This window comes from Cottoperca gobio, chromosome 12, assembly GCF_900634415.1.
Source record: "Cottoperca gobio chromosome 12, fCotGob3.1, whole genome shotgun sequence".
Lineage (NCBI taxonomy): Eukaryota > Metazoa > Chordata > Actinopteri > Perciformes > Bovichtidae > Cottoperca > Cottoperca gobio.
Window position 1 is genome coordinate 4922413 of NC_041366.1, and position 22520 is coordinate 4944932.

The window sequence follows — 22520 nt, forward strand, 5'->3', positions numbered from 1 at the left end:
ATATTAGGGCCATTGTGTGTAAAAACATTACAGAGCTGAGTTTGGGGAGTAATATTCCAAGAAGAAACTCTGAGATTAAAGGCGTACATTCACAGGATAAAAACGAGGAATGATTTTGAGTTTGTCTGTCAAGGACCTTTACCACTTCACTTTGCAAGGTAGGATCAACCTCAGAGCCTGCAGGTAAGACAGGGAAGGCCTCAGGCACATGTTAGTGAGGAGGTGCAACAGTATGGAACATGATGATATCCTTCATCTGTTCATTGTGTTGTAGTTCCTGATGCATACAAGCCATCACCTCGTCCAAATCACTGTGTTGTTTTATTCTGATTTGGATCGATTCACCTATACGCCTATATTTCAGGATTTTTCTCGTAAATTTCCCACATTAATCTGAGAGACTAGCCATGTTTTTTTCTCGTAAATGAACAATTTATATGCCGTCGTATGAATTGTCCTGCTATATGATGGGAAATAAATGTTAACCGTAGCCACATTATAAAGGGAGTTAATGAAGCTTACAGGCCTGCATTATGGGTCTCTGGAGTAGGAAGGGGATTACATATTCTGTTTCAACCAGCACTGTCAGGTATTTCACATCCGCCACCCTTTAACACACAGTATTGATTCTGTCCTGGAGGTTTGTCCACAGTTAGTCACCTGTGTATTTTTCTTTGTACTGTTTCTGTTGCTCCGATTTCTTCTCTTTCTCCAGCTGCAGATTGATGCTTCTCTCTGTCTTTTTTTATATGTGTCTGACTCTGTCTCTGTCTTCTCTCTTTCACTTTTCTTCCTTCCTTTCTTTGTTGTCTGGCTTGGATTGCTTTCAGGAGCCTTATGGGGTAATGCTGCCCGCTCTCTCTGCCTGTGTATCTGTCCATGTGCACGTTTTATCTGTTTGTGTCGACAGTTTTCCTTCTTGTCCATCTTAGCCAATGTCATTTGCAGAGTTTTTAGATGCGTCTGCAACAGTCTCCATCTCTCAGCTAAATGTTTGGAACAAATGTCATATTTAGTTATTTGCTACTCTTATCATCACCGCCACAGTCACCATCAAAGATACTGGCATTTGTTCTGTTTATGTTATGCAACTGTGTTTGTGCTACATCTGCATTTGAGTTACATCAGTGCAATTACCTGTTTTCCATTTATTGGATATATTTAATATGTATTAGTGGGAAGAACAATATACTTAATGCACAACGTGGCAGCACTGTGAATAAGAAAGGAACTGTCAGAGACAGTTTCAGAGGTTCAAGCTTTCATAAGAGTGAAAGGTGTTCCAGATATTCATGAACACAAAGGACCCGAGTGCTGCTGTCCATAATAAAAGCTCAAATAAAAAGGCTCTAATTGAAAACTATCAAACAGAGTGAATGGTAGATATAAAACATTTATTTTTTATTTTTAGACACGAATAATTTAAGTATAATAAAGCCTGCAGAATTATTTAGCTTCCAGTGTCTTTCTAACTTTAATGCATTTTTAGAACGTGAACATACTTTACAATAGTACCGTCCTGTTCAGCAAGTTTAGTCCAGTATGCAGTGCCACTGTCCTGATGTAGGGAGAAGACTGAGATGCACTCATCCACAGGTTATCAGAGTCAATCACTCTCCCCTTCCTTCGTCCCCCATCATCTCCCTCATCGACTCACAGTCATGGCATGTAATGTAACTACATTCACACTGCTAAGCTGACAGGATAATTCTACTTTCTTGGAACTTGGATCTTCTTTGGAAGTATTCTTTTATTGGTTATGATAAAATACTCACAAGTTAGCTGCTGTCAATCTGACAAGGGAAGAAACACAAGCAGTCAGATGATCAGACAGGGTTAAAAGAAATCAAGAAAACTTTCAGAACTGTACAATTGTTCTTGTACAACCCAAACTGTCCGTTGTAAACGTCCATCACAGTTTAGATACTGATTTCCTGCTTCAACTCTGACCTGCTATATTTCACCTATTTTGAATGTTATCAGCCGATTGAATGGCCGTTATGTTTGGTTATCACTACCTGAAACACATATAACAGGACCAAACCTGGCCCCACTAGAGTATATATGTATATATATACTTAGTATAATTTGGTCCTGGGTCGAGTCTCGGTACCTCAGAAACAGTGGACCCCTGAAGGCCTCTACACAAGAAGAAATCACCCATTTTAAGTGTTCTTAAATTGGGTGCTCACGTATCAGGAATAACATTTGATTCGATTTTCTCAGCTGCAGTCTGAACGTAGTCGCAGTAGATTGTGCTCATCACCAGTGTACTCTCGTCTTTGCTTCTCTCCCAGTGAAAAGCTGTCCATGACTTCATGATCATCCTCTTGCTATAAATGTGATTAATTCATGTGTGCAGTTCACATAATCATTGTAATATTTTATCAGACTTGTCTGTTGCTTTGCTCTTTCACAGGGTAATTAGTTTAAGTGCTTCTATTTGTCTCTTATCTTTGGTTTCTTTTCAATGTAAGTTTGAAAGGCTAATGTCTCTGTATCTTCACGTCTGTGTGATATCAGCTTACAATGTTTATTTTGCTCTGTCTTTCTTTTATATGCTTGTGTGCTCTATTTATGTGGGTGGTGTTTATGTTTGTGTACTGTGTTTGTTTGTGTTTGTGTCATTGCTTTTTCTCATCAGATCGCAACACAGCGTGGCCAGGTGGGAACTGTCCCTATCTACCTTTCTTTGCTTATTGACCACCCTGTCCCTTTTTCCCTACATGTGAAACACAGAACGCTCCTCTTATCAACATTTCTATTCCCAAGGTGTTTGGGATATGTCCATGATTTCCCTCCCTCCTTCCTCTCTTCCCTTTTAGAAAAGTAACATCCTGTCCCAATATTGGGACATCCAGAAAAAAAGACAATATTGGGAACTCCAACTAATAGCTTTCAGAAGACCAGCTGCTGACATGTGTGAATCTGATCTGAATATCTTTCCACTTATCGGCTGTATCAAAGCTAAAATGTCTTTATCTGTTGTTCCTCCTTCATGTTAATCTCCTTTAATCTTCACTAAAGTAGGTTTCATTGGTCAAATCATTTAGAGATTATAGCGTGCCGCTCAATTTGCCTCCCTGCCCTTCACCTACGTCTTTCCTTGGATTTAGAGGGATATTGATAAAGGATTATAGCTTCTCACCTGAATTCACCTTGAGTGGTTATTTAATTGAAAAGCAGGGTTACAGCCTGGGTATGTAAGGAAAACAATACTAGATACCTGTTGTTCCTATAAAAACCACATTGTATAGTAAGGCTCATTGATTATGATTTTTTATTTGAAGGCGGGGGTGACTATTTAAAAATGTTTCACTCTTTGTTAACATTTTATGTGTCCACACACAACCACATAATTATTTTGTATTCTCTTACGATAATTGTATATGTTTCGAGACGGCTGGAAGAAAATGCTGCTCACCCCTCTTCTAACGTTCAGCTCAGAAAATGCTCCAGATTATGCACCAGAACAGTTTAAATAGTTTTGCTGGAAATAATCTTTTGAAATCTGATTTTAACCAAGATTTTATATTGTTAAATAGCAAAGCAAACTCTGACACCCTAAACGTTAGCTATTGAACTTGAATGTATTTGTAATTGAATCCTTGGTAAACCGTGACACTGCTGGACAGGAGGAGCTTCATGCATCCTGTTTTGCTGAGGCACTAAACTGCTTCTGATCGTATGTCAGATCCTGCTTCTCTAAACAGGAAATGTTCCTCGCCCAATAGGGGGCAGCTGAGAATACAGAGTCATGATGACGGAGGATGATCTCACATGCCTTGCTACTGAGCACATTAAAGTTCAATTGAATTATTTGTTTCTCCTCTACAGCATTCATATCTGCTCTGTAATCACAGTCCTGTGTTCCCCTTTGAGAAGAAATAATTATTTTAGTTTTCCTGATGGTGCCCCCTACTTTTACATCAATTCTATTGAACACTGTCGGGTATCTTTCTGAGAAGACAGAGAGCTTATTTCAATACTGATAAACAATCTATCATAAAGCAGAAATGTCAGAGCAGACGGTCACACTGAGCTAGTCAGCAACAGACTGTTGAATGAGCAGCCAAACAAACTTAATAATAATATTTAGAATAGTAAACTTTATTGATAGAGCACTTTTCATACAATATATGAAGCTCAAAGTGCTTTACAAAAAGAAAAGAAAATGCTACAGTTAAACATTGACGATTCATTTTCTTTCAATCAACGTATGGATTTAATCATCAGACTGTTGCAGCTTTAGGTGTTTTATTAATGTATCTCTATGTCTTTGTTACATGTATATGTACTTGTGTTTGTTATTTTTGTATGTTCTACAGTTGAAACCTTTATATTACATTTTATATATTTTATATTATATTTTTATAATTTTACATTGATACGTAAAAGCAGCAACAGTCTGTAAGTTTAAGACGGCCAAAAGGTAAAATTATCCAATATTTTACAAATAGATTAGAGTTAAATTGAATAAATGAATTTTGTTTTGCAAAACTCATTTCAATAAATCAAATAATGTCATAATATTATATATAAAAATAAAGTGCTTTACAAAAACAAAAAATCAATTTGAAATGCAAAACATTCAAACAAGGGCAAATATACAATAAAATAAGTAAAAGTAAAATGTTTAAGGGAAAATAATAAGAATTGCATAAATTGTAATCATTATAAATAAAGCTTTTGTTCACAGAGCCTGTATCTCTTGTAGCTCTTCCTTAATTGCTGCATAGTTTAGAATGAAGCTGCCGACCGATATTTTATTCTGCGTATAATTTACTAAACAAATTGACATAATTGTAGACTGCAAAAATAAATGACTAAATGTTATTTCAGTTGGACTTTAAGCAATCAGTGCTGAGTTAATGTGAACACACAACCTTGTATCCACACAAACACACACATTACATGTTCCTTGCCCACGGCACTTCTGAAAGCTATTGGGAGACTGTTCTTGCCGTCTCAATGTGTTGAGGTCCTTGAATAGCGAGGACTGGCATTGAGTTTGCAGATTGCATGCCAGGGTAACCAAGTCATCCAAGCATGAGAGCTGCATGCCATTTTGTTAGACTGACAGTTTCCATTGAGAAAGGAAAAGGCCTGAAATGTATGGAACCATGCTTCTCTCCCTCACCACGTTACACACTTTTACACACATGGAAAGTAAATATATTTCATCATTTAAGTACATTTTTTACTAAGTAATTGTTTTCATAAGTCCCTCAGACCCTAAATACCCTCCTCTGGTTAACCAGGTGTTTTATTAAAGTAGATCTGGGCCTGTGTGAGTGTGTGTCTCAGTGTGTTTGACAACACTTAACACAAAGGGAAGAATAGATCGGAGAGTGAAGAAGATACAGGGGAGGAAGGTGTTAAACTGATGTATGATAATTTTTAATAATTTTACAGGTACCTTTAGTTTCCACATTATTTACCTTGAAAGGAGCTAATGTGTACATTATTTCCATGGAAAGGACTTTCTGATTTGGTACTAATCATAGGGAAATAATGTTCCGTTACTCAGACTGATTTATTTGAGTGTTCAAGAAAGAACCAGGAAATGACCAGAGGTAGTTAAACAGAAAATAGAACAGCGCAGCTGGGTGGAGTTTATTTCCAGGCTATTTTCTGGATGGAACTGCAAAAGTCTTATTTGAAAAAATTATGTTTTTAATCCAATTTTCAGCAGCAATTAGAAACGTTATTCTCTGTAGTCTTTTTTGTTGAGTTTTATGGAGACTACATTACAAACTGACTATCCGTCTCCCTTAGTTAATCTTGCTATACCTGTCAAGCTGCATATTGTAACGCAACAGTTTACAGTGATGACAGTGGGAGATTGGCAGTTCCTATGTTCCCAGGGCCCAGGTAAATATCATCCTAATCATCCAAATAAGGAGACCTTTAGAAGTGTTTTACATTCTCAGCAATGTATGTTTCTCTACGTTACCGTCAAATGTTAAAATCACCCACCTACAGCTTAGAGCCTAATGATGTTATACTCCTTGAAACCTACACGGACGGGTGCATTTATTTTTATTATTTTAATTGTTAGCTTGAATAGCATTGTTTATACAGTAGGAGTTGTTCTTGTCCTCTGGGGATGAATTAATTGGTTTGTCTGTGACTCTACCTCATGCTGGTGGAAGAAACAGCAGGGCCTCTAGGGGCCACTAACACAGCTTTTAGACACATTTCTTTACAATGCTTGTGTCCTTCTCCACATCCTTCACACATGAAAGTATTGCTATGCATACACAGATGTACACACACTCAATTTCTACTTCTCAGAATAGTTTAAAGTCAAGAAGAAACAAACGAGAAACACTTTTGGAGAGTGACAGCCACATTGTGTGTACGTGTGACTGATTAATTAAAAATCCCTCTCCCACTGTCCTTGGCCAATGTCAGTCTCTGAGTGAATGATGGCTCAGCTGTATGTCATTAGCATAACAGCTCGTCTTTAAAGCCCCACACCCACCTCCCACTCAGTGACCAGTTAAGAAAACCTGCAGTGTCTGCAATGACTGACAGCAGTGGTTCCTGCAAAGAAGCTGCTTCCTCAGCCAGGGGCTGATTCTTTGTGCATTTACTCGAAACAGTATGAAATGTTTGTATGTTATTCTACAGAAACAGCATGTTAGCTTTGTTTGCTGAGGTACACACTAACAATGGCAGTTGTGGAAAAAGTGCTTAAATATGTTACTTAACTAAAAGAAGCAATACTAAAGTGTTTCCAGTGAAATGTTCCGAAAATGCAAAAAAAGGAAGGAAGGAATAAAGATTAGACAGAAAGAAAAGAAAAGAAAGAAAGAAAGAAAGAAAGAAGAAAGAAAGAAAGAAAAGACAGAAAAGACAGAAAAGACAGAAAAGAAAGAAAAGACAGAAAAGACAGAAAAGACAGAAAAGAAAGAAAAGAAAGAAAAGACAGAAAAGACAGAAAAGAAAGAAAAGACAGAAAAGACAGAAAAGAAAGAAAAGACAAGACAGAAAAGAAAGAAAGAAAGACAGAAAGAAAGAAAAGACAGAAAAGACAGAAAAGACAGAAAGAAAGAAAAGAAAGAAAAGACAGAAAAGACAGAAAAGAAAGAAAAGAAAGAAAAGAAAGAAAGAAAAGACAGAAAAGAAAGAAGAAGAAAAGAAAGAAAGAAAAGAAAGAAAAGACAGAAAAGACAGAAAAGACAGAAAAGAAAGAAAAGACAGAAAAGACAGAAAAGACAGAAAGAAGAAAAGAAAGAAAAGACAGAAAAGACAGAAAAGAAAGAAAAGACAGAAAGACAGAAAGAAAGAAAGACAAGACAGAAAAGAAAGAAAAGACAGAAAAGACAGAAAAGACAGAAAAGAAGAAAGAAAGAAAGAAAAGACAGAAAAGACAGAAAAGAAAGAAAGAAAGAAAAGAAAGAAAGAAAGAAAGAAAGAAAGACAGAAAAGAAAGAAAAGAAAGAAAAGACAGAAAAGACAGAAAGAAAGGGTCGAAAAGATCAGAAGAAATTAGAAAAAAATAGAAAAGAAAGAAAGAATAGACCAAAAGAAATGAATGAAAGAAAGAACTAGATAGAGAAACAATGCAGTTTTCTTACTTACAGTACTTGACTAAATATATTGTAGTTGCTCCCATCAAACGAATCTTTCTCTACTGTTGCATGCATCTGTAGAATAACATTGACTCACATGCATGTACTCTGCTGACAGACTATAAAGATGTATTTATCTAAACAGTATACCTGATGTACTACACTCTGCTCTTGATACTGGAGGAGGGGATGAAAGGGTTTACAGGCTTGTCGGTCACACCACATCACCCCCACTAACTGTACTCTCAATCTGCACAGAGGGACGAAAGGCAAGGACATAAACACCATCAAGTCCCTGAGGGTCCTCCGAGTCCTGCGGCCACTCAAGACCATTAAACGGCTCCCCAAGCTGAAGGTACAGTAATCCAATCTGTCACCCACCCAGTGCATTATGAGAAGGAAAAAAACAATGCAGAGCAGCTGGGGCCATATCCGGTGTCAGCATCATGAGTCAAATGCATTTATAGTATACCAAGGAGGACTGGATACATCTGATTTAAAACAGTTGTGTTTTAAATTATACATAAATCTTGTATCTGTAGCTCTCTAATGAAAGGTTTGAACTGTTTGACCTTTGGGGTCGTCTGCGTTGTGGAGAGACGGGAGAAGTTAAAGTCACAGAAATTAAGTAAGTGACTAGAAATTGCTTCATTTACTGAAGTAGTTCTGTGCGAGGAGGTTTATTGATAGCCTGCATTTCCCAGTAAATACACTCCTCAAAAAACATGGATATAAAAGGTCGATTAACAATCATTGAGAAACTGTTTTTGAACATCAAACTCTTACAACCTGTAGGTTTGGATGGTGGCTCTGAGGTGTGACGTGTGTAGCTGCTACTTTGTTTTTTCGTGGATACACAGCAATTACAATGAATGTGTCAAATAATCCATTCAAACTTCTTAAACCACATCCTGTTTGTTCAGTATGTGTCAAAACACGCCCAAATATGGCTGAATACATGGATACATTGATAGCTTCTGTTTGTCTGCAGTAGTTAGCTGTTTATCTTTGTAGCAACCAGCGATGTATGCTAACGGTGTCACGGACAGCGAACACCGACAGATAGTCATGCTAATGAGCAGATGGTGTGTGTTAACTCATACTTTGGCTACAATATGAGTGTGAGGAAAATAGTGTGCGTAGACATGAGGTGTATTTCTATCCTCCTGTTTTTATGCCATTTTTAATTTGCACTTCAAAGAACTTGAGTTTAAACGCAAATCTTTAAATATCGCAAAAATGTTAATTAAATATTGAATTACTCGCATTAATACATGAAACCATTTTTCTACATTTGTTTTCCCCCGTTCATCTTGTTGTCCGCTCTTCTTCTGCAACAGTGTAATAGTTTAATAGGAGAATTGGCTCCACCTACTGCTTCTCATTTAACCAACTAATAATCGCATAACGGTCGTAGATGGAAACAAACATTCAGGATGTTTTGCAGATATTCTCGAAATTCGTTTAAGATTTGAGATACATTGGGATGGAAACCTAACTATAGACTGCTTGTTCCTCTTTGCCAGTGCAGTGTTTTTTAGCCTGGTTTTCTGTGACTGACCATTTTGAAGGATTTTCTTTGAACCTACATTTTAAACTTGATAACTGCACCAGCAGCTGTGTGAGCCTTTGGTCAGTCAGTGGACACGTCACAATGCGCCAACTGCTGTTCCCCTTCTATTGCTGACAAATTGGCATTCAGTTAAATATGAGCCATCTTTGTTGTAGTGTTTTGAATTGCGATTAAGTTTTCATTTATTTTGTATTGCCACATAAAATATGTTCATTGTGTTCATATTCAAAACATACTTACTGTACTTACAAAGATGTGTAATAATTTATTAATGCAAATTTGTTTAATCAAAATCACGATCGAACAACTGTGGTGGCATCAGGTTTGTATCAAAGAGTCATATCATTTTTGATAGAACCACTGGGGGGTGCCAACATGTTTCAACATGTTGAAATTCTACATAGTGGCTTTACCATAAAGAATCTCAAGCATTGTGTGTCGAGGGAATAATCTAAATGAAGCGATTGGGACCCTCATTAAGGAAAAACCCTCATCTGTTTCCTCTGATGCACAAACGACAGCTTCCCTCTGGTGCGTGAAGGCAGCTGATCACCCAAAAGTAATGGATCTGACAAAAGATGAGAGATCTGATTAGAGTAATAGCAGTGAGATGATTGAGGCAGATCAGAGCTGGCAGACAGACGCTCACCCACAACTCTTCTTGGATAGTTGGCCAGAGCCGTTTGACGGACAGGCTGGTAGAGGAGGGGAGAAATAGGCTCCATCCTCTCTTTGGAGACAAAAGCCTTGATGGCGATCATTCATGCAGCAGTATATTCATTGGTTAGATTGCATACATGTCAGGAAAGATAGACAGGGCACTCCATCTCACAGAGAGATCAAGGCCCAAGCTGACAGAAAATATCTGGAGAGCAAGTGAGAGTGACAGGATGGCAGACACAGAGGCAGACTCCATGTAAAGGTGTGTTCATGCACTCAGTATCCAGTTGGTAGTTTGCAGGTCAGAAAATGTCTTGACGTCTGGGTTCAAACAGGGCTGTGTGGGTGAAGAGTGCCTTCAAACAAGGCACCAAACCCCACCCTGCTGATAGCGGAGTCTGAATGCTGCTGTGTACATGTGTGACGATTAAAAGAGGATTCAAATCCTCCATTTCAAACAGTAGCTACATTTTAACACATTACAATTACAAGTTGGAAAATCGTTTTGTTTTGACACAATGAATTCAACCAAATTATTAACCTAGACATGTTCGTCCAAAATGACCCGGGAGGGTTTTCTGGTCCGGAGCCCCTGTTGCCATGACAACCTTGTTTGTCAGGGCCTCTCAAAAACATTCGACCATAAAAGATTTAATGTTTTATGATCTACAACCAAAACGACTTGGTTAAGTTGAGGGAATGTAACTAATTACATTCACTCACATACTGTTCTTAATTACTAATTCAAGGTACTTGTACTTTACATGAGTGTTTCCATCTGATAGAATGTTATACTTCTACTTCACTACACTCAGAAAGAAGTATTGTACTTTTTACTGCATTCGTTTTGACTGACAGCTTTAGTTACTTTTTAGATTGCTCTTTCATGCCTTTCATGTCCAGTGAAAACATTGATTTTGATGTTTGATTCCGACAAACTGAAGGATAAAGTGTTCCTTTATGTGATAAGAAAAGTCTCCTTCTTGCCCTGAATAAACTATTAAAAAAAACCTCTTGGATCAGCTGGAAAGTGAAAAGTATTTTAAAGCTACAAACATATGACGATAGAATATGATGCAGTAGATTAAACTACCCAACAGTATATAAAGTAACTAAAGAGTTCAAATGAGCACAACCTTAAACATCTACAGCAGTAAAATGCAACATGCACATTAATTCAGCAGTATTATTCATTTAAAAACGTCATGTATAATATAAAACGCGGACAGGGAAAATTTTACTGCACAATGAATACTTTTACTTTTCATACTTTAAACACATTTGTTGAAAATAACTTTAACATACTTCTACTTCAGTAAGCTTTTGAATGCAGGACTTTTACACAGTGTGGTGTTAGTAAAGGATCTTCTTCTACCACTGGTAAAAAGAAACTAACAGTAACTGTTGGTAGGAGATGAACCATTGTCAGAAACTTACTTCAGTCACCAGCTCCAATCGTCACACTAAGAGGTTCTGCAGCGCTTTAACAACGCCATGCTACGCCGGCCGTTGCTTCAACAAGCGTCTGTATTTGCACCAGTGAGATCACTTGTCGGCAAAATAGACAGTGTTTGAACAACAGTTTTTTTGATTCTGGATGAAAAGTGATAGTATTATTCAAAATAAAACAGAAAATGATGAACTAGTTATGGCTATGCTTCCTGGGAATGGAAAGATTGTAGAATAAATAAAAATAATAATAAATGCCTGACATTTATTGATCATTTATTGATTGTGTGTGTGTGTGTGTGTGTGTGTGTGTGTGTGTGTGTGTGTGTGTGTGTGTGTGTGTTTTCCAGGCGGTGTTTGACTGTGTTGTGAACTCTCTGAAGAACGTTCTTAACATCCTCATCGTCTACATGCTCTTCATGTTCATCTTCGCTGTTATTGCTGTGCAGCTCTTTAAAGGCAAATTCTTCTACTGCACCGACGAATCCAAGAGTCTGGAGAAAGACTGCAGGTACTTTCTTCCTCTACATTCAGCCCAAGTGTTTGCCATTTACTCACACATGATTTCATAATGAAATTCTCTCTTTTCCTTATTTTTTTTTCCGATCTAGTTTTGTCTCTTTCTCCTCTTTTGATTACATCTCTTTTCCCCTGATTCCTGTCTCTCCTCCTCTCCCTCTCAGGGGTCAGTTTCTGAAATACAACAGGGAGGACGTGGCAGCTCAGCCCAGAGAGTGGAAGAAGTACGAGTTCCACTACGATAACGTTCTCTGGGCCTTCCTCACGCTCTTCACTGTGTCCACTGGAGAGGGCTGGCCACTGTGAGTCAGAACAACCTGCACATCACTTCACTTGTGCTCATAAAGTCAGTGGTTTACGAGCAGAATCTGAAACTGATAAAAGATAGAAATAAGGAATGAATTGGTTAAAAAAGAAGTGATGGCCACAATGCATCATTTAAGTTGCGTTAAATATTAATGCTTGAGTAGTTGAAGTATTTTTGAGTTATTTATTCTTTTTCATGTTATAAATTCCTTCACTGACTTTGAAATGCACTCGGCACACCTGGAGGTCTACGTTACAGCGCAGACTCAACCCAACTGATTTCTCGCAGGCCTGATTACTGTGCGTTCTCTAAAGATGCAATCAAGGCTCATTGCATAGATGTGTTCAGTCTGCCATTCTGTGCCTGAGATAAAGGACCGCAGGCAAATGTATCATCATCATCATCATCAGCACCATCGTCTCTGTCAAGGCCTGCTGATGACTGTTTGTTTATTTGAGTTATTTGTACTTACCCGACGATGAAAAGTAAATTGTTCAACTGACTATGCATGTCATGACCATCTAAAATCACTAAATCAATAAAGTGTGTAGCATTTCTTATGTACCCATGATACTCCAGAAAGTACAACTGCTTGCTTTTCTGTATTTAGAGTCAAGCAATTAGCAACCTTATTAAAGATAACGTGTTCATTAGTCAACCAACAAATAGCTAAGCCTAAAACTGTGCACATACGTAGATACTCCACGAAAAGAAACAAGAACTATGGAGCTGATGTGACTGGACGTGATTGATACCAGACCTTCTGATCATTTATGATCATAACCTCATCTAATCTCGCTCTACAAAAGAACCGACCGCTAAAAAGGTTCGCTCAACTTTCAGAAACATACAAGAAAATACACATTCAAATTCACTTTGACACTAAAATACAAAAACATAAGGTGTAAATGTCTGTCCAATAACTCCAGACTAATATATATATATATATATATATATATATATATATATATATATATATATATAAATACAGGACAGGACAGGCACCACGAAGACAGGTTAGAAACATCAACATTATCCTCAGACTTTATAAAATAACAATGTAACAACAAAAAAAGTTATGATTTATTAATTTACCACCGAAAAATTAACTCCCATGGACTTTTGGATTCTCATGGATTTTCCAAGGAAAGGAAACATTTCCTTTTAGGGTCCTCGTGGAAAGACTGACGCTGTCTTTTGTTTCTCATCATCGCCATCACTTCAAAAGTTGCAAAGTGCTTATGAACAAACTTATGTAAAGTGTGCAGACAATGCTTAACAAAGTATGTCAGAGAACTGTCACGCACTTGATTTCACAGCAGGAGAGTCGTGAGCCCTCAATAACTTACTGGAGACACCTGTAATCACCTGTGGGCCTACAGCTCCACATGCTCTGCTCCTGACTTCCACTCCACTCTTTCATTCATAAGTATCCTCTGAGGATTGTTAGAAACCTCTACAGGCAGGTTGAATAGATTATTATTTAATTTAGGTGGGGTACGCTGATTAGCTGGTTCTCTTCAGATAGAAGTCATATCAGAAGTTTGGTAACTTTTAAAGCTCTAAAGTGTTCGCACCAATGTCTGCAAGACGACAAGCTCACAACTTTCACACTGCTTGTTGTCTGAATGGAGTTTGGATCGATCGGGCTGTGCTAGGCTAACATTGTACACTCAACACTCATAATATGTGCTTTGTGTGTTGTTACGCCATAATAGGAAGATGTATCACTCTGAAATAGATCTGCAAAGATTCAACGTTGAGTTGAGTTGAAAGAAAATGACTATTTTGATAGTTTTATGCCGAACATGTGATGGCTCTCACATGAGAGGATTTGCTGTGTTTCTCGGTCTTACATTAAAGCACATTTGATATTTTGGGTGTTTTTGATTGTTGGTCGGACAGAACGAGCTATATGAAAATGTCAGCTTATGGTCTTAAATATTGTGATCTCCATTTCTCCTTTTTGTCTGATGTTTGATATTCCAGTTGAGGGCATACATTCATTGCATGTCCACAGATATTTTGAAAGCCATTATTCAAAGCTTCACAGCCTGCTGTGAGTTCTACCTGCTCGTTTGAATGTCTTTATCAGCTCAGCTGTTTATTCTCTCCAGGGTCCTGAAGCACTCTGTGGACGCCACTTATGAGGACGAGGGCCCCAGCCCGGGATTCCGCATGGAGACATCCATCTTTTATGTGGTCTACTTCGTGGTGTTCCCCTTCTTCTTTGTCAACATATTTGTGGCTTTGATCATCATCACCTTCCAGGAGCAGGGAGACAAGGCCATGTCGGAGTGCAGCCTGGAGAAGAACAAGGTGTGAGAGTGGTGATGCACTGTGTTGGAACGAACTCCTCTCCCCTTCATGCAACAAGAACACACACCTATTATTTCTGCAAATGTTTATCTTGTGCATCGCAAATGTTTTCTTCATTACAAATCAGAGCACATGCCGATCCACTTCTAAACATCACTTCCAGGCGTTATATCTAACATGACTTACAATCCCCTTTAAACAGAACAAATGAGTAAAAAAGAAAGCAGTGGGGTTTATCTCCTCCACTCTCTTCATCCCCACTTCACACAGACTTTGTCATGCAGTTCTCTGTCTGTAAAGTATTGGCTAGTGATCAGAGAGACTCAATTTGTAGTCTCATCTTTTGATATCACAAAACGCTTAGAACATTCTCTCTTGGTGTGCCAGCTGTCTTTGATGTTTTAAATTGTGATTTTCCAGCACTTCTCTCTTCTGTGCTGGACATTGTGAAGTTGTTCTATCTGGGAGGATTCATACACAATGTGTTGTTGTTGTGTCTTCTCATCAAACAGAGGGCTTGTATTGACTTTGCCATTAACGCCAAGCCGCTGACCAGATACATGCCAGAGAACAAGCAGTCCTTCCAGTACAAGATGTGGAAGTTTGTGGTTTCGCCCCCGTTCGAGTACGCCATCATGTCTTTAATCGCCCTCAACACAGTCGTGCTGATGATGAAGGTCAGTGATTCTTCCTGCTAATGACTCAAAGCGCCAGTTCCTCTCAGATCCCTCTCAGCCAGAGGAAAGTTGGCTCAGTGATACGTCAGTTCCCAATATGATGCAGTACACTGTTAAAATATTAAAGAGGAGGATAGCACAAGCAGTTTCCATAAATCTGCTCTAGTTAATAATTTAGCTCTTAAGGCAGAGATGCAATTACAACAACAGCACTGGTCTGGCCTTCAGACATGGTCAACAATGAAAACAGCACCATCACACTGGGACACTTCTGCCAAACAGTGCTTGTTGCTATCAGAGAGAAGTGCTCGTGTCTTGGCCATTTTCATTATTCATCTACAGAGAAAATCTCTGAAAGAATGAAACAGCCAGTTTGGGTGATGCAGGCTGGTGCCAGAGAGGAGCTCTGCTCACCCGGTGGTTGAGGTTTTATTTACATAATCTAACAATATTTCTAATTTACTCTCTTTGTCAGATTGTGAACATACAATCTAAAAAGTTATTTGAAGAAAAACATGTGGAAGGCTGTTGAGATGTGCTCATTAAGTGTGATTTGTTGCTTCTGTGTCTCATACACAGAATCTTTTGTTTTGTATTGACTATTGGGTCCCATATGATCAGAATAATATTCAAACTTATTAATACTTAAGACTGTTTAAAATAATCATTTGTATTCAACATATTATTTCTCAGTAAACATAATACCAATTTATTGTGTGATGTTAAAGTCCAAGGTTCCTGATTATCAACTGTAACTCCAACTTCTTAATGCCAATATTATTCCAAGGTATGTCCGTGGCAACCGAGTTAGGTTTGTAAACGTGATCAAATCAGCAGTGGATTCAGTCACAGATATATAATCATTTAAACCTGGGTTCAAAACTAGACAAGAACTTATCCACATTTATATTTCCATTAGTCCGATAAGAAAGCCTGTTGTACCTGCTCTTACACTGCACATTTGAGTAACCTGACACACAAAGGCTCAGATCATGTCAGTTCCCTCGCTGCCACAGTGCCGACTGATACTATATTAAAATGTATGTATACAGAAGGGATTGACAAATGCACAAAGACAATTTAAACATCTTGCTTGAGTGTGTCTGAGTAATCAAATATAATTGTTGTGGAGTGCTTGTTGGTTACATTTACATGTGTAGTGTTCTGTTTGCTGTCTGATCTGAACATTAAGTTGCAGTACAGGATGCAGCTTTCACACACTACTGTGGTTCTTCTCCCAAATACACTTAATGTAAGTTTTTCCTTCTGTCCTCAGTTCTACGGAGCTTCCGAAATGTACAAGTCCATGCTGAAATACTTAAACATCCTCTTCACAGCCCTCTTCACACTGGAGTGCTTCCTCAAGATTATTGCCTTCGGTCCACTGGTGAGCCCATATGCTGCGCTGTGCTCGGCAAACACCAGACAATATTCACTCTTTCTGTTTACGTACATGAGGGGAAATCTCTCTTTGGATGTGCAAATCAGACTGAGGAGGACTTCTGCATCAACATCCATACAGACAGTACATAAAAGGTTTAGCAGTGGATGTCACAAAACAATCAAAGTAAAAAGGTGTAAAGTCTTGAATTCAGGAATGAGGAGGGCAAACTAGTAAGAAGGGATGAATAATAAGCCTTCCCCCAACATGGGGCCGTCTGGCCCGCAGTGAGGCATTTCATCTTAGACTCCGTTCCATTTACCAGGCCCATTTATTAAATAGCTTTTCTCACACATCACTTGCCTCCACCTGTTTAGCTGTTAAGTCCAGACGGATGGGCTCGCATCAGCTGGTATAAACACCCAGCTGCTGCATCTCTTCAGCCTGCAGATGCAGGGCACGGCAGCAGCCTCTGCCCCAGGAGCTGGATGATTGACCAGTCTGCAGGATGCAGTTAGTTTATGCAGGGGACAGTTTCAGCATTTCTCTTTGTTGTACAGTGTGTGCACATATAGATGTGTGTGCCCAAGGGGATGTTTAGAGTTCTGTGTTGGTCTTTTTGTGTTGTTGTTTTTTGTGATATTTCTTTCTACTTTTCACAAAGACAGTTATCATATTTTATTGACTCTAATTGAATCTAAATCTTTGATTGAAAATTGAAAATAAAGCCTGTTAAAAATATGTAAAGGAAGGAAGTCTTTAAAAGTGGTGGGCTTGAACTAGTGCTGCAACAATTAGTCGATTCATTTGATTAGTCGATCGACAGAGAATTAATCAGCAACAACTGTAATAATTGGTTAATCGTTGAGGTTTCTAGGAATAAATGTTTTATATTACTGTAACTAAAAATGTTTGGAGTTTAGATTGTTGGTTGGACAAGACATTTGAAAATAAAAATAAATAAAAAATAGTTCCCGCCCTAGTTTAACTATTTAGTTTCATTATATAAAGTATGAAAAGCACAAAAAATCATCACAACACCCAGAATTGTACCAAAGTTTGAATGAACTGTCTCTGTCCAGCCTCATTTCTATGTGCCGTCTTTGTCTTTTAGAACTACCTGAAAGCAGCTTGGAATGTGTTTGACTTTGTGACTGTGCTGGGAAGCATCACAGACATCTTGGTCACAGAGATTAAGGTAAGCGCTGCGGCGATCATGAGCCTCTCAGTGTGATTACACCAGCCTCTTATGAGGCACTTTGCACAATATTGCATAATATTTATTTTAAATAATGATACATTTTATGATCTGTTTGTATCTTCGTACATTTTTTCTCGGCCCAGCTTATCAACAGTTTATAACCCAAATATATTCAATTATGTAAAAACATAGAAAAGCAGCAAGACGTCACAATTGACCGATTATCGAAATTGTCAAAAAACACTGATTTGACTAATTGTTTCAGTGTTGTGTTCATTAAAGATTGGTCATTTTCACCTTTCTTTCACACATTATTAATTTGAACAAACCATTTCAGCTTGAAATGTATAAATCATGCTTTGCTATGCTTCCCCAGTCTCAGTCCTCAAAAATAAAAGCGATACTGCTGTTACAGTTTGCACCATTTTGTTTTCTCTGTTGAATTACAGCAGATGGACAAAAGTATTCAATTGTGGAGATGGAGGGCTGAGTACTGTTGCTTTCTGTGTGGAAAAGTTGCTCTCTTTCTTTGTCTGACTTTCTTTTTATGTGATCATTAGTCTTCTTTTCTGTCTCTTCTCTCTCTCTCTCTCTCTCTCGCTTTCCTTCTCTGCGTTTTTTCTCGTTTGCTGTTTCCACCTCTTGCTGTGTCTCTCCTGGCGCCTGTGCCCTCACTCTGCCCCCTCTGTCACATCTGACACCTCTAGACGGTAAGTGGCTTTTCTTGTTGGCCGCTGATATTGTCAATTCCCCCGTCAGTGTGTTGTTCTCTCCCACTGTCTTAGTTTAAATTGCCTACATATTGAATCCTCTATGGGGCATGATATAACAGAGAAACACATATTAAACTGTTAGAACTGTGTGCCTTAACAGCGACACGATGGTCTGGAGCAATTTCAATCGAATAAGATCTGACGTTCAGTACAGAAAATGCTCACCTTAAGTCAATGGAGTTTCTGCTTTTACATAAAACTCTTGCTCTAAGACAAGATCAGTGCACTAGTATAAATAAGAAATTGGTTGGTTTGTATTGAAAGTAGATTACATTATCTCACCATCCTGACATCTTTGTGTGATTGTTAAGAGTCTAAATCTGGTTAAGACTGACATATTTTGCAGAGCAAGTGCAAGTACTTAAAGGGACAGTCACATATTTGTCCTCTTCCCTATCAATCTAGATTATTGTGAGTTGCCTTCTCTCCAATATAATGGAACTAGATGGCACTCGGCTTGTGGTGCTCAGAGCAATTCTTTCCAGAAATGATGACCTGGTTACTGAAGACAATCCATAGACCTGGTTGTATAAGCTGTTTCATGTCGGAACTAACTTCTTTCTTCTGAAACTACATCTGCCAAAGAGTGAGCATGAGCCTCTCTTCCATGAGTAGATGCGAGCTTCCTTCTGCGCGGTGTAATTCGGTAGAAATGAAATAGCTCCTACATGAAACTGAGTTTTCAAACTATAAAGGGGTCGGAAATGCCGCAGGGTGGACGCTAGGGGTAAATGTAGCAAAGCTTATGCATTTAGAAACAACAAAGGATTGGTGTGCATGTAGCCTAAAGTTTGCTAACATTAGCCACCATAAGCTATTGGTCACACCAGACACAGTAGGGATGTAGCAGAAAAACCTTTAAGTGTAAAGACTTGAGCAACGGTGTGTTTTCTTTTGCTCATGAGTTCTACTTTTTAGTTGGAACATGTGTGTCAGTTTTTCTTTTAAGAGTTACAGAGTGTGGCTTGAAATCATTTTATCCTGGGTTCATTATAACACCTCACACAGTCTCTGTTTTCACATTCAGCACGAGATGATCAAAGTGAGTTTCCTGAGGCTGTTCAGAGCAGCTCGCCTCATCAAGCTGCTGCGGCAGGGCTGCACCATCCGCATCCTGCTGTGGACCTTTGTTCAGTCCTTCAAGGTGAGCACACACAGTAACCTAAACACACAAAGTAACAGTGTGTGCCTCTGGACATGTGTGTAAAACATTAGAGTAAACTTGATTTATGTAGCATGTTTCAAAACAAAATGGAAAGGGATGAGAGAAATTCAGTCAGGAAAGAAACAAGCGAATAATACTTCAGGTTTATTCATTCGAGATGTTGTCATTGAGTTTGTCCATTAGATAGATTTATCAGTGAATGAAAGTATATCACACAAAAGACAAGCAGTGGAAGAGAGGGCTCAAAAACAAGCAGAGACACGATGCATACTTCTTCTATTAAATCGAACTAAATAGCTCTCAGCAGACAGCAGTTGGGATTTTCATCCAGTGCCGGTTCGCTTTCCAAATCCTCTGGGACAATTTGAGTTAAATGCGGAGCGCCGGGCCACAGCCGAGGGAATTTATAGCAGGTTTAATGTCAGTGGTGAGAGCTTTTAAGCCCAATGAAAATGGACAGTAGCAGCTGAGTGTTAAAAGGTGGCTATTTAATTACAACACATATTCGCCTCCTCCTCGCTGCAATATAAATAGCTGGTTAAAGGAACCGACCCTGCAGGTCAGATTTACGGCTCGGGTTCTTAAATAAGACTGTAGAATCTTACAAGGGTTCTAGTTCTAGTCCTGTGTGCGTGTGTGTGTGTGTGTGTTTGAATCGTATTTGCGTGTTTGTTTTCAGGCTCTGCCGTACGTCTGCCTGCTCATTGCCATGCTGTTCTTCATCTATGCCATCATTGGAATGCAGGTGAGTTGTGAGATGACCAGCTGGACTAAAGGAAGTCAGACCTTAATGATTCAGTGACGGATGCCCCGTAGAAAGCGTGGATATTGTCCTTACACAGCGATGGTACCCCTCCACATGTGTTTTTACCTATTTTGGTTATTAAATCTCTTCTCAGAGCTGCGTGGAACGACATACTCCTTTATTATTATTAATATTAGTACATCAACGGTCACATCAGCCAGAATAGGGACCAGAATTACTTTAATACGTGGGCAATAATGCATTAGTATTATAATGCAATAATAATGTAGAATGCCACATACAACATGGCTAATGTGGTTAAACGTTCAGTAAGTTTATCTGTTAATAAGTTTCATTTAGTCTTATGCTATAATTACACGACAAGCCAACAAAGCAAGAACTGGCAGAGCATTGCCGGCTACCTCGTCACCGTGATGCAGTTGAACTGTTGCTGAAGCGTCTTGTATGTTTTTGTAATATTGTAGTAGACCTATTGCTCCTTTTAAATAAAGGATCCAGCTTCTTCTTCTTCTTCTTCTAAGTCCATCAACTCTTATTATTAAAAACATAGGTAATAAATACATTTATAAATATTACAGCATGGCTACTGTGTGCCAAAATATAGAGACTCCTAAATCAATATATACAACATAGAAAAGATAGAAATCATTTGGTCATTATAAACTTGAAGCTCCCCTGCATGGTCGGATATAACTCCCTGTAGCAATGTTACAGTTACAGTAAAATTATACATTTTACAAACCAAGCATGTATTTCATGGCTATTACCTCGGATTGCATGAGATTGTACAGGTCTTTGATTTTGAAGTGGATTATTTTCCATTTGTAGAGGTTTAAAGGATACATATAAAGGATTACTACTTTTCATTCCTCTTATATAGTCACAGCTGCTGAGAAAGTTAGTTGCTGTTGTACTATACAGGGTCAAGATGCTACATTCATATGTGACTGCTGTCAGAGGTCTCCCGGGCCCGGCAGCCAGTGATTGGAGGCCAGCAGGATGGACATGCCGAGGGGGAAATAAATATTTAAAAAGACCTCTGGGTTGTTTTACTAGACTCACTGTGGAACATCACACGTTATCCAGCCTCAGTCTCTCGCTACATTCAATTTCAATTCAAATCAGTGAAGATTTATTGCCATGGAATTTGGAATAAAAACATTTTGACAAAGCATATACTGTATATGAGTGGCAGTTAAGTTAAATAATACATAGATATCATTTATAGGGTTTGATTCAAACGTTGCTTAATCCTGATGATTGTGACATTGTGTGTCACTTTTAATCAGTGAGATGAAAATATGTTCATCACTCAAAGCAAGAAGCTTTAAAGATGTGGGTATTGGCTTTGTTTGAGTCTCAGTTTGAGGACCGGCAGAACGTATGTCTCTGTGCTCCAGTGGAGCCGGGCATTATATTGTTGGTGTTTGCATTCAATAACCACCACCTGCTCTCCTGCTGCCTCAGGTGTTTGGAAACATCCAGCTGAATGAGGAGAACGCAATAAATCACAACAACAACTTCCAGACCTTTTTCCAGGCGTTGATTCTTCTCTTCAGGTAGTCCAGCGTCCATATTCTAAAGATTCTGGTGCCCCTAAGAATCCCGTAGCTGCTGGTAACGCCTGCTCCTGTGTGTTTCAGGAGTGCGACGGGCGAGGCGTGGCATGAGATCATGTTAGCGTGTCTCAGCAACCGGCCGTGTGATAATCTCTCAGGAAACGTGGGGAAGGAGTGTGGAAGTGACTTTGCCTACTTCTACTTTGTCTCCTTCATCTTCCTCTGCTCCTTCCTGGTGAGTGTAAAGAAAACAGACCGTCTGGTTTTATACTGTGTGTTCTCACTGACAAGTGATACTGAAGATTAGTTCATTGTGAATATTTGTTGTTTTGTTTTAAATGATCAATAATAATTCATTCAGCACATGGAAACTAACAGTTGGAGACATCAAAGAAACGAAAAGAATCACTTATAAATTGAGAAATAATTTCATTTTTTTAATTAATTATTATGATCACTTATTCTGTGTTTCTTGTTTCTTTTATTTCAACACATGATTAAAATGTATATATGTGACAGGATCAATGACACAAGTGAAGAAACTCATAACTTGCAACGTAAACACCTGCAAAAAAGGGTTTACACAATGGT

The 22520-nt window shown here is 38.6% G+C and overlaps 1 protein-coding gene across 1 annotated transcript in view; it reads left to right on the plus strand.

Moving 5' to 3' along the window:
• The window catches only part of cacna1bb (calcium channel, voltage-dependent, N type, alpha 1B subunit, b), a 162206-nt gene that overhangs the window by 116519 nt on the left and 23167 nt on the right, over nt 1–22520 (plus strand). Inside the window, exons 26-39 of the mRNA XM_029444891.1 lie at nt 831–842; nt 2645–2665; nt 7839–7935; nt 11613–11773; nt 11946–12083; nt 14206–14407; nt 14920–15084; nt 16361–16471; nt 17580–17663; nt 18374–18376; nt 19467–19583; nt 20284–20349; nt 21838–21929; nt 22014–22164. Coding sequence (XP_029300751.1) covers nt 831–842; nt 2645–2665; nt 7839–7935; nt 11613–11773; nt 11946–12083; nt 14206–14407; nt 14920–15084; nt 16361–16471; nt 17580–17663; nt 18374–18376; nt 19467–19583; nt 20284–20349; nt 21838–21929; nt 22014–22164 — 1420 coding nt within the window. The remainder of the gene's footprint in view (nt 1–830; nt 843–2644; nt 2666–7838; nt 7936–11612; nt 11774–11945; nt 12084–14205; nt 14408–14919; nt 15085–16360; nt 16472–17579; nt 17664–18373; nt 18377–19466; nt 19584–20283; nt 20350–21837; nt 21930–22013; nt 22165–22520) is intronic.